We start from the raw sequence: 13169 nt of genomic DNA on the forward strand, positions 1-13169 counted from the left end.
GGGGCTAGGGGGGGGCTTAGCCCCCCCCCCCCCCCCCACTTTTTTTGCAAATGTAGACCTATCCATTAGGCACATAGCATTATAGAGGGTTTAGCCCCCCCCCCCCACTTTTTATCGCCGGAAGTATAGTTGTTCCTAAATTAACCGTGAAAGATTGATAAGGTTGGAGTAATAGGCCTATCCCCCCCCCCCCCCCCCCCCCCCCCCCCCCCACGGATTAGGAATTTCATGATTTGGGGGAGAAAAAAAATATGGGTAGGAAATATTTATTTGGATAGGCATACTACTCACCCCCCCCCCCCCCCCAGATTAGGATTTTCATGATTTTTGGAAATATTTCTGAGGATTTTTCTAGCCCCCCCCCCCCCCCACTTTCAATTTGCTTCCGACGCCAGTGAGACTAATCATCAGAACTCTTGACAAGCAAAAAAAAAACACCAAAAAACTATTTCCCAAAATCATAAAAAATCCTAAATCGGGGGGGGGGGGGCTAGTATAATTTTTCTTTGGGCATAAAAATAAAATAATGAATTCATAAGAAAGCGTTATGTGAAACTGTATTCTATCCGTCTTTCTATGGACATACGTTGTCAGATTCCATCTTTTATTTTTTTTTTCTCACCGGATGTAGTAATATTAGAAATGTAAACAGTGAGCCGTGACAGTGGCAGTAGTGTGAAGGTAAGAAAAAAACTAGTTGTATATCATACGTATTTTATGTTACGCGTTATAGTATTTTGGTACGTACTGCAATATTTTTCCTTGTTTCGCACACTGTCGTGAGAATTCAAATCTCCAAAAGAATGTTTGACATCATATAGACATTCTTTACACTGTTAAACATGATAGACACTGATATTGAGTTAAATCAGTGAAAAGGTAAGATCCCTTGTCGTTCTAACCAAAGTTACCAAACTGTTATGCATGTACCATACAATGGTACTCGGAGTTAATTTAGGTAAATCACTAAATTGTAAATTTTCTTACTATGAGATGTACTATTTCTTTTTTGCAATTGAACCACACCCCACCCACTGCTTCTATCTTGTAAGGTTGAAAAATGCTACTATTATTAGAATTAAAAAGTCTACAGGGATTTTGCAATGCAAATGACATTGCGTGGAAATATGCAGAATATATCATTGAAAAAATAGGAGTGGTGTTTTTGAGAACTTTAAATTCCTATTATTAGTAGAAATTAAAATTAAGGGGCATGGTCACAATTTTGGTCAAATTCTATGTTTCTGTTTTTACTTTTTACAATGCTTTAGGAATGAATTTCTAATAACAAAATGAAATTTGAGAGTCAGTCAAAGAGTTATAAGCAAGATAGAGGGCTTACTATTCTTTGTCATGTAAACAAGGCTTGTGCCTTGTTTTTGTATACAGGGGTTCAGTAATACCAGTAAAAATCCTTTTCAAGCTGATTTGCCTATCTTATCTTCTTATTCGCTTTAAGCATAAATAAACAGTTCCTTAAGTTTTACAAATCCATTTATATAGATATTTGAAAATAGTCACCGGGTTGACTGAGATCAAACAAAAATTAATGATTTTTTTTTTCAAATAAAGAAAACACGCAAAGAATATTTCATTCTTATTTTGGAAGCTTGAAGTCATTTGTTGTTTAAAAAGTAAGAGGTTACATGTATGTGATTTGCATGATCATAATAATTATTATATATACATATGCAGTTTTCTACAGACAGGCATTATGAAACATGTGACATATTGCACCATACTTGGACATGTACCAGTCTACATAAACACCAATATGTGGATCTTTGTGATTTTTTTTTGTTAGAAATAATGGTATTTTTTATTGAAAAACTTTTTTTTAAAGTAAAGATTACAGTGATTACACTGCAGTGATGTGCCTGTCCTAATCATATCAGCTGATTACTCGTAAGTTACGTAAATGATCTATTTGCTTGATTAGCATATCATGTTTCATAGGCTGTCAATTTAAGACTGCAGAACATTAACTGGCAAGATAGGAAATATGCAGCTTATGTCAATTTCACCAGTTATTTGTTACAGTCAAAACATTTGAAATGGGCTGTGGAAATTTACATGGATGTCTTAGAAAACATGGGATTGAAACTTTAGTTATATAAAAAGTGTATTTCCAATCTACATACCTCTGAGTCAGCGTTTCTAACTTGCTATATAAGTTAATGTGCTCGAAAATTTTTTTTATTTAGTATTAGCAAAGCGATTGAAAAACATTTTATTTCATCAATAGGCACCGTATATAATCTGCAAATATGAGAAGACCCCAATTCGGGAGAAATTATACGCAAGACATATAGCATTGACCGATGACTTCAGAGAATAGGTCGTAACAAGTCTGAAATCAAGTGGGGCCTTTGTTGAAACAGGATTTATTCCTAGAGGAGAATAATTCAAATTTCGATTAAATAAATTAAAATTATGTTCTTTTTTTTGCTAAGTTAATTAATGTTTACAAATAGATATGCACATTAATTGTTTCTAGTTATACACTATATTGACTTGTTGAAGATTTTTGAGGTATGTGCATGAATATTGATGAAAATTGCGTTACTGATATCAAGACCGTGGAATATTATATATTGTAGTCTTTAACGTTAACTTCACTCAACTTTAATTATAATAAATATAGTATAATAATAAGTGAAATATGATTATTCTTAAAGAACAACTTACAAGAAAATTAATTGTATATCTCTAGCTCGACGACTGAAAGTTTTAAGAAAATTAACCAACATTGCTTAGCTGTCAGAAGTTTAAAAAAATTATATTGGAATTACCAATACTTTCATATATTTGGAATTACCAATACTTTCATGTATTTGGTTCATTGTTACAGTTTCAATCCATTGTCTTCTCAGAGGTCCACATCAATGTGTCCCCACGCGTCTATTATAAATGTTTTTACTGTAACAGGTGAAATTGACGTAGGCTGTATATAATTTCCAATCTTGCCAGTTAATGTTCCGCGGTAATAAGAGAACTATAGAGGAGTTGGAAATCAATAACTTGTTTTAAATTCATTCATGTGATTTTTTTTTATGGGGACCCATTTGTCAATGAAGAAATCTTGATTTCTTTCATTATTTTAATATCGATTTTGGAGTAAAAGGCTTGTGTATCATTTCATTGAAAAAATTTTATTAAGCAAAGCAGAAAAGTATTGTGTCTGACAGAGCTACTCTGAGAGTAACTTACATGTATGATAAACTACTTTTTTAAATGAAATGTAAAGCAAATCGGGCATGTTTGTTTATGTTTGTACTTAAATTTGTATGTACATGACTCGATCCCATCCACATTGCTCAATCTTCAGAGTGTATTATAAACAGGTTGTGTAAATAACCTTTTGGATGGAAAACACATTAAAAGCATTATGAGAAGCAAACTTGAGAGAATACGAAGGAGGTTGAAAATGAGAACATAAACTGTGACATCGAAACAATATAGTGTTGGTGTTTTAGCTTTAAATAGATTTAAATCCCAGTTAAAGTTTTCAAAACCAGTATAGCTCATGTTTTTTTTTTTTATTCTGTGATGTGCACATAGCTAGTTGAGAGTGAGAATCGGGTCATAGGTAAGCAGCCTCAGGTGTATACTGACCAGTATTTGATGACAATTTCATCAGGTGAATCACATGCTTGACTGATGAATTCACTGGACATCCTCAAGTGAATAAAGCCGTTCTATCTGATGTACTGATTTTGGATTGATTTGGGTTGATATTCAACAAGCCAGAGTTTTACCAACAATATCAATTTTATCTTAGTTAGTATTTAGTAAATTGGGAATTATTTCACTGAATGCACTGAGGTACAGTTTATTTTTGTGAATGATATGATTTGGAAATGCATTTGATTGATTGTTTATTTATTTAAACCAGTAGTTAAAAAAAGGGATTTCTTTACAGATATTCAACAGCCAAGAAAATGCCAAGGAAGTGGACCCCCATTCTTTCAACTCTGAGTGCAGGCATCATTTTGTTGAGCCAGATTTGTCAGGCACAAGCAGTAAGATAATTAGCTATACATGTATTCCCCCAATATTGTACTTAATTATTATTACATGTATTTAAAAACATTCATAGAGCACCCTATATATCAAACTCCAAGGTGCTGTGCAATCATATTATGAAACAAATTTTAAAAAAGTCATTTTAATGCCTGTTAACTCTTTCACATTGTAATTTGAGTGTTTTAAATATGTTGAAAGACACATTAATATAGGAATAAGGAATTAATCTTTCAATTGGATATTATGAGGTGATCGTATCGGTTGGGGTGTGGTCAAATCCAGTTAAGCCCAAAGTGCTTTATAATAGATTTGATCATGCTCCAACCAAAATGATCAACTAATAATATTCAAAGAATGAAGCCTTATTACTTATGTTTATATAATTTTCAGCAATTGTTTGATTATAAAAATATAAAAATATTGACATATTTACGTGATTTTCATTTCTTTTCATTATGAAAACCAACTTGTGCCCCAATGTTTTAAATTTATTGGACCTTACAATACAAAACTGATAAATGGTGTTATCCCAGACATAGACAATAGATAGAACCATTTTAACAGGAGCTTGGACTTTGGATAGGTGTGTCAAACAGCAACATGAGGTAGGCCTGTCTATTTCATTGCTAGCCACTTAGCCACGGCTCTTTGAAATCAACAAGATATGTCTGGCTTTTGAGTTAAGACTACGCAATCGGTGCATATTTCGCTTGAAACGCGTCATTTTTAACTTGTTTTGATGCAAGGAATAGATAGCTACGCCCTACTGAAAGTCCAAGGTCTTGTTAAAATGGTTCTAAAGTAAATATTGTCTTTTAAATTAAATGATGTTAGGCAATATTGAAATTTGCATGGCTACTCTTCAATTTTTAAAAAGGATTTATATTATAGAAATACAATGCATTGTACTTTTCATATACCGGTATTTATTTTTTTTTGGGGGGGGGGGGGGGCAGTGGTGGGTAAGATGGATTTCAGTTTTTCTTAATCTAAAACATTTCATTTTCAATGTGCCATGCACATGTAAATTTCAGTGTCCCTTTGTAAAATGTTATTATTCATTTGTAAGATAGATCACTATTTAGTCCTATTCAGTTTTTTAGTTTTGGTGTTCAGGTTTGACAATAAATGTGGAAATTCATTGTCCAAACCTTCAATTAGCTATGAAGTACATTATTGATAAAAGAAGATTTTCTCAGCAGGCTGCTAAGTTTACCCAGGACCCTAAATGTGGAAGCACCAAAGGTTGCTACACTGACTGTGCGCAAAGCTGCACCTTTGAAGTGGCGTGGGAGGATAAAGGGACAGCTGTGACCTTCACCATTAGGTATGACCTTGAGTCTAAGACAGATGTGTGGGCTGCTATCGGAATATCAGAGGATATGAAAATGGTGAGTTTGAATCGGAATAGATCATGAATTTGTAAATAAAATGTCAAATGGGGTTTCCATTAACTTGCTTTTATAGGTTTTAATAACTTTTCAAATTCAGTAAATTAGCCTTTGTGCAATTTATTATCAAGACAATAAAATACATGTACATGTAAACCATTAAAAAAAAGAAAATCATGAGATGATTGATAGAAGAATTTTTAAAGATTGTTTTGTTTTTCAGGGCAGTGATAATGTGGTGGAATGCCATTATGAATCGGGAACTGTGATAGCAAAGAGATCACAAAATACTGGCAAAATGAATATCGCAGCTGTAAGTACTTATCTCCCTTGTTTGATCGATAGCATCATAGTCCGTTTCATTTCATCACTCTGTCCTAAAACCAGTTCATTCCATCACTGTATCCAAAAAGTAGTTCATTTCATCACTGTATCCTATAACCAGGTCATTTCATCACCGTGTCCAGTTCATTTCATCACTGTATCCTAAAACCAGTTCATTTCATCACTGTATCCTTACCAGTTCATTTCATCACTGTATCCTATTACCAGTTCATCCTATTACTGTATCCCTATTACCAGTTTATTGCATCACTGTATCCTAAAACCAGTTCATCCTATCACTGTATCCTAAAACCAGCTCATTTCATCATTGTATCCTAAAACCAGTTCATTTTATCACTGTATCCTGGCTATAACCAGTCCATTTCATCACTGTGTTTATTTGATTTAATCACTTTGCTTGACTGATTTTGTCACTTCATATAGTTCATTGTATTCCTACATAACCAGTCCATTTCATTACTGTGTCTGTTTTATTTTATCACTGTTTTCGTTAAAGTTAATCTCTTTGTTTAGCTCATTACACCATTGTATTTGGTTTATTTCATCACTGTGTCTTCCATTTCATCATTGGGACTTGGACGCCATTTGAGCTCAAAATTTTCAAAATATATTTTTTCACTATTTTTGTCTAGAATTGTGAATATAGATGTTTTCAATGGTTTGACAAAATTTGAAAGTCAAATATCGAGTTACAGAGGTTAGAATTCTTTGTTTTGTAAACAAAGCCTGGGTCCTGTTATTGTTTACATATTTGTTGTACTGTCATAAATTTCAATCTATTGTTGCTGTTTTTTGTGATGAAATTATTTATGAACCCAGTGAATCAGTCTATCTTGTTTCCACAAGTTATTTTGATAAAGAAATGGCAATTTCTTTACTTTACAGTATTTATAAACAAATATAAGACTCAAGCTTTGTTTACATAACAACCACTTCTTTCCCCTGTATCTCGCTTGTAAAATGACTTCAAACATCCAAATTTTGGTGAATCATTCAAAATACAAAATTAAACTATATTTTATACATAGAAATCAAAAATAAAATTTTCATCTGAAATTGTGTCCAGATCCCTTTAACAGACTCATTTCATAACCTTTTTTTTGTTCATTTTTCTTACTATATTCCATTTAGTATCTTTAGTACAGTCATATTAGGTCAACTGATTAATTTTATTTTTTATATAAAAGGGCTGGATGGTTGTGGTCATTTTAAGACTATATACATGTAAATCTCATGAAAAAGATGAGCTCCAAATTATTTTATAGGAAAACATTGGAATATTTTAAAGTTAAAAATGATATGGAATTTTTCTTTAATAAATTATACTTTATAACTTTAAGGAAATAATTGTTTTTTTAAATTTAAGGTAGATCTGATGGATACATGTAATTTGTTGACCACCCAGCTTCCCTAATTGAAAAGGAAAAACCAAGTTATTCCCCTTTTTTAAATATTGCAATACGACTAAAACAAATGTTAAAAACCAGACTGAGACATAATGTTTTGATATGTTTTGTCTTGAAAACTAAAGATTAAATTTTTTTAACCATGTTATGCAAGTTATTCAGTGTTGTATATCGATATTTACAGGAGCAGACAGGCCTTCAGCAGACACAGGGCTCAGTAGCTGATGGCGTCCTCACCTGTGGCTTTGATATACAGAAATCAGCCATTAATCTGGATGCTGATTCATACCTTTTCTTTGCCAATGGGCCGATTTTTCCAAAGCAAATCAATGGTAAGAGTCACACATTTGTTTATAGCTTCTCAAGACAATGTTTTAGATTATAGGTAAATACCCAGTGTGTTGCAAATTGGATATGTTCTTTGTGAGTGAAATCCTGATTAGTGTTAATGTATTGTTTTTATACCCCTGCACCAAAGGAGGAAGGTTAAATGACGACTTTATTTATTTTTAGCCTAAATTTTCAAACAAATTTTCGTTAAAGATTTCTCAGCAACTGTTTATTGTAGATGCTTGAAATTTCAACACACTATTTGTTCAGGCATGCCATATCGTGGGATATATTTTTGTACCAATTGGATCTCAACTTCCTGTTAAATGACCACTTTGTTTATTTTTTGCCTAAATTTACAAACAATGGACTATGTGCAGTATGGTCAAATATCTGCCCCCGATTTCAACCAATTTTTAAATAGTATCGTATAAAAATAAAGTCTTCACAAATCATTGTATAGAGGATGCCTATAACTTTAATGCTGATTTTAGTCATCAATGCTCATTAGCTGTTTATCTATGACGTCACCTAAAGGACATAATTCCTGCAAATTTGCAAACAAATGAAAATATTCTCATTTTTGCTCTATATTTTGTTTTCGGAAGTATAGAGCGCAGGTCTGCTCAAGTGCGATTTTAACATATGTTTTTCTTCAGATAGTTATACACATAATACTAAAAAATGGTACTTGAGCAAGCCTGCGCTCGATGTTTCCCAGTCAAAAAACCATCGGAAAACACCCATATTTTGTCACAAAACATCAATTTATCAAAAAAATGCAATCTTCATGACGTCATTTCTACATTATGACGTCACTGTGGTGATAACCTTCTACACCTTTATTTCCAATATGATTTTAACTATCTTTCACCTTATTTTTAAAGCTTTTTCTAAAACTTTGATTTTGGGGGCAAAAAATGCATAAAATCGCACATAGTCCTTTTCGTCAAATATTTCTCCGCAACTATTTATCGCAGATGCTTGAAATTTTAACACAGTATTTGTTTAGGCATGCCATATTGTGGGATATACATGTATTTTGTATCAATCGGATCCCAACTTTCCGTTATATGTTGACTTTGCTTATTTTGTATACAGTATTCACATCAGAAGGGGGGGGGATCACTAGTGAGCATTGGCTCACAGATATCTTGTTATTATTGTAATTATGGTTGTATTATCGATAATCTTGTACACCCAGTAGAACAGATTTCGTTTTTGTTTCTGACCCCACCCTTTCAATGAATAGAAATGAATAGAATTAATATAACGGCACTTACAAATAATGTATTTGCATAAATGAAGGTTCATGATATACATGCATATACATGTAGTCATGTCAAATACACTTATTGAAATGTGTGTCATGTGACACATGTTATGGGTCACATGACACATGTTGTCACATTAGTAACATTATGAAAAGTTAAGCGAATTACATGTAACATGAAGTATACAGTTAACATCAATTTATAGTGGAGAAGGCCAATTGGACATGAGCATCTTTTAAAAGTTGCATATGAGTGCAGTGAGGTACATTTTTCTCCTTTTACAAATAGAATTATTTTGATATTTAAAAAACTATTGGTCAGTTAAAGGAGACAAATGTTCCTACTTGTGCTCATGTATTTTAAGGCTTTGAAATGTTAGGCGAAGCCTATGGGGAATGAACGTAAACAGGTTAATCCTACCATGAATAATGATGCATATCTTCTAAATGATTAAAGATTGTTTAATCTTGGATAAAAAAGAAAGCTAGTCTATATGGCTACATTTATCAAAGATTAAGTACTTGGTCCATACAAATAAAAACTTTTTTTCAATTTATTGGGAACCGTATTTCACATCATCTTTATTCATCTTAAATAACTTCCTACAAGACCATGTTCATTGATTAGAATGATTTCACATTTCAGGTAAAAGTATGCACTCCCACATCCCCAAGATCTCCCCCAGCATGGTCGACTTCCAGTCAGCCCAGGTGATCGGGGGGACTGCCATCCAGCTCCTGATTAAGGTGCACGGTAAGTGGTGATGTCAGAGACTTGATCATTTAGTCATATGTAATACTGACACTAGAGCAATAAAAACAAAATTTATTTGAATTGAAAATCCTCCTTGCTAAAATTACCTTAGAAGTAATTATAATTTTTTGATTATTCTCTTTTAATGTATTGACAAGAGTAACGTAAGCAAATCTTCTCTTGAATTTTTTTTCAATCTCTAGTAGCTATATGACACATTTTATTTCAACCTATTTTTCTTACCTTTGACAATGCCCATTTGTAGGGTTACTGATGATATCGGCCTGGATCGCCTTTGCCAGTATTGGGGTGGTGCTGGCCAGGTATTATAAACCTATGTGGGCAGAAAGGAAATTATTGGGGGAGAAGGTCTGGTTTCAGGTAAGTTTCTCCAAGGGGCAGGTCAAACTATGCTTTACTCAGATTACCGGTAGGCAATTTTTATTTTAACCAACCTTTTTTTGGTCAGTAGTTTAAAGCACAGTGTAAAAGATGCAAAAAAGATTGATATGATATCATTTTTCATGACTTAAACAAAAATACGAATGCTTTTGTACTAGATTTAAGAATTTTGGCTCTTTAAATTGAGGCTGTGTTGTTTGTAGATACATCGCACCCTGATGATCCTGACTCTGTTGTTTGTGATATCTGCCTTTGTGGTCATCTTTGTTCATGCAGAAGGATGGAGCCAGGTAAGGGATATTAATTGACAAGTCAGCATGTTCTGTATTTAATACACACATACATTGAAGTGATATAGACAATGCATATTAGTCGATCACAATTCTAATCAGATAAATATGGAAGATAACGTAATATACATGTATATAAATCATTTGTTTGATCAATTCTAGAATAAGGCTTACTAGTAATTACATCTGATAGAATATCATGATGAATTCTCTTACCGTAGAACTTGGTTTTACACTGTAATGTCTAGTAAAATTATAGAAAAGTTGTTTTGTCCATTGAGCTAATTCTTTCCTTTTTGTGATAACATTCTTTTCATAACAATTTGAATTCTTTTGACTCTTTTCATGTCTTCTAAATGTATATATCTCTATAGTTTTCAGATGACGAGGAATACAAGAAAGCACACCCATACCTTGGGGTCATTGTCACAGCCTTGACCTTTATCAATGTAAGTTAAGAGAGGCTGGAATGTGGAATCATTCGAATTCAACAGGCATTTGAGCTTGTACTGAGTATTTGTCTTTCTACTTTATCATGATGAAGTATAAGCAAGCATTGTATCTCTTTGTTGTAGCCCTTAATGGCCTTGTTTCGCCCCCACCCTGATGACCAGTACAGATTTGTGTTTAACTGGGCTCATTGGTTTGTTGGGACTGTTGCTCGGATTCTGGCAGGTTAGGGGTTGGAATTCATTGATACATCATTGAACAAGGAAAATCTAAATTACATAATATTTGTTTCTCTTTATTGACGTTGAGATGTTTTACAATGTTCCTGTATTAGTCCTTGCTTTTACAATGAGTCTAATTCTATTTGCAGTGATAACTATTTTTATTGGAGTGACTTTGTCAGAAGCTGGAGCACCAGAATATGTGATATATATCCTGGCAGCCTATGTGGCCTACCAGCTATTTATAGAACTGGTCATGGAGTTTCATGAATGCTGTGTTGTCAGGGCAAATACTGGTGGGTTACATTATAACTATAATAACTTAATAAATGTATATTTTTCTCTTAAAAGATCCTTGCACACATTGTGTTTGTTTCGCTCACCTGGCGTTCCTTATTTGGCCACTTTTCATCCTGCATCAATTGTCCATATATTTGTTTGTTCTTTTTTCTTCTGTCTAATAACTTTTTATATTTTTGACTTATTCTCTTTAATCTCTGGGTTAATTTAACATAGATATATTTATAGGAATTAAACCAAAAAAAACACAGAGGCTTTAACCAAGAAAGTTAGATGAATGCAAGTTCCATCACTTATAATGAATTGTTGTGTTGAAATCAAGTCAGAGCTAGAGGGCAGTAATTAGGGGGTGGGGTGGAGGGGTACCGGAAGTTACATTGGATCATGCGAAACCTTTCATTTTATGAATACACCATTATATTCATGTATATTTAAATATTATGCATCCGAATTTAACCAGAAGTTTAAGATGTAGAATTGATATTTTTTTATGATTCCAATTTTTTCAGGTAAAGGAACAGCCTATGAAATGAAAAATATATCAGACCCTGGTTCAGAAACCCCAGCAGCTGTTAACAGGGTAGGTAAAAGGCATAGATATTCTACATGTAGTACACTATCTATAGTACAACAGGGAAGGCAAGATACATGTATTCTAGTAAATTATTTACAGTACATTTCAACAGGGTAGGTTATTTGCATAAACATTCTAGTACTTTATGTGCAATACATATCAAATTACTTCTTTTAAATCATTTTTAACACCAAGACTTGTGCTGCTTGAAAAAGTTAACATTGCTACATGTATAAAGATAAAAGGCTGTAAATTTTGTACATACATGCACACAATCGTACCGTTATGTTACATGCATTGACATGATTTAGGCAATTCCTTTTGCATTATATTTTTCTTTTGCTAGGGAAGGAAATTCAAGAATGTTATGATTGGACTTCACACAGTGGTGATTGCTGGCTTTACAGTGGCTATTCTGGTCAGTGTGGCTTAGCTTTACACTGGCTATTCTGATCAGCGCATGTTAGCTTTACACTGGCTATTGTGGCCAGTGTAGCTTAGGTTTACACTGGCTATTGTGGCCTGTGTGGCTTAGCTTTACTCTGGCTTATCTTAAACGTGGCTTCAAGGTCGTGAGGAAAGGAAAATACTAAAATCAAAGCTGTGACTCATGTGTACAGCATTTATATGACAACGAAATAATTTTAAAGAATTAGTGATTTATCTTTTCCTCTTTTCTTTTTAAATCTTTTAAAATGTCATGGATATATTTTGCAAATGTATATTTTGAAAAATCTTCTGGTGACTTTATTTTTGATATAAGATATGATCTTTCAATATTTGCTACCATGTTGTAGACTTATGGGTAAATATCTGATACTGTTATTTCTCAATGGAATTAGTTATTCAAGAAATTATTTTTTTACACAAGGAATTATTTGTGAATCATGTATACAAAGTTCTTCACAATTGGTGCAATATTCAAGTTAATTTGTGCTAATGTTATATGAATTTTTGTTTATTATGTCCCTACCCAAGAGAAGTCCCTTGCAAATGCCATCAAGTTTTGAAAACCAAGTCCCTTAACTCACATACCATTTATTCTTCTGTCTAATTTTTCTGACAGGGTTATCATCCCATCAAGGGATTTATAGATTAACCTTCGATGACTTTTATATATAAAAACGTTTTTTTTTTCATCAAACTTTTTGTGTGGGTTTTTTTGGTATTAGGAAAACCAAGAGTTTTTTTCAGTTATTTACATGTAGTTTTATGAACTTTTGATATTAACATCGCATAATATCTCAATGTTTTCTTTTTCATCCACTGCTGTTTTTCTCAATGTTTACTTTTTCCTCTATGGTTGTATTTCTCAGATATTTACTTTACAGAGCTTTTTGATTTGTCATAATAATAAACTCCTACCTCATTATTAATTATATATAATGAGAACGGTTGTGACTCAAG

The 13169-nt window shown here is 32.9% G+C and overlaps 1 protein-coding gene across 5 annotated transcripts; it reads left to right on the forward strand.

The window, feature by feature from the left end:
• Positions 1-656: 656 nt before the first annotated feature.
• Positions 657-12906, forward strand: LOC105336453 (ferric-chelate reductase 1). 5 transcript variants are annotated; one of them, XM_034455823.2, is made up of 13 exons: positions 657-681; positions 3923-4022; positions 5226-5417; positions 5641-5730; positions 7353-7500; positions 9418-9525; positions 9791-9906; positions 10131-10217; positions 10592-10666; positions 10793-10892; positions 11038-11184; positions 11698-11768; positions 12109-12906. In XM_034455823.2, the coding sequence occupies exons 2-13, from the start codon at positions 3942-3944 to the stop codon at positions 12193-12195; spliced, it is 1302 nt and encodes a 433-aa protein (XP_034311714.2). In that variant the 5' UTR covers positions 657-681; positions 3923-3941; the 3' UTR covers positions 12196-12906. The 5 variants fall into 5 exon arrangements, with proteins under 5 accessions (XP_034311714.2, XP_019926162.3, XP_011439080.3 ...); XM_020070603.3 differs by lacking the exon at positions 657-681 and adding an exon at positions 3487-3589 and having other exon boundaries at positions 5229-5417; XM_011440778.4 differs by lacking the exon at positions 657-681 and adding an exon at positions 3534-3589.
• The last annotated feature ends 263 nt before the right edge of the window (positions 12907-13169 follow it).

The sequence above is a fragment of the Magallana gigas genome, chromosome 7, assembly GCF_963853765.1.
Source record: "Magallana gigas chromosome 7, xbMagGiga1.1, whole genome shotgun sequence".
NCBI lineage: Eukaryota > Metazoa > Mollusca > Bivalvia > Ostreida > Ostreidae > Magallana > Magallana gigas.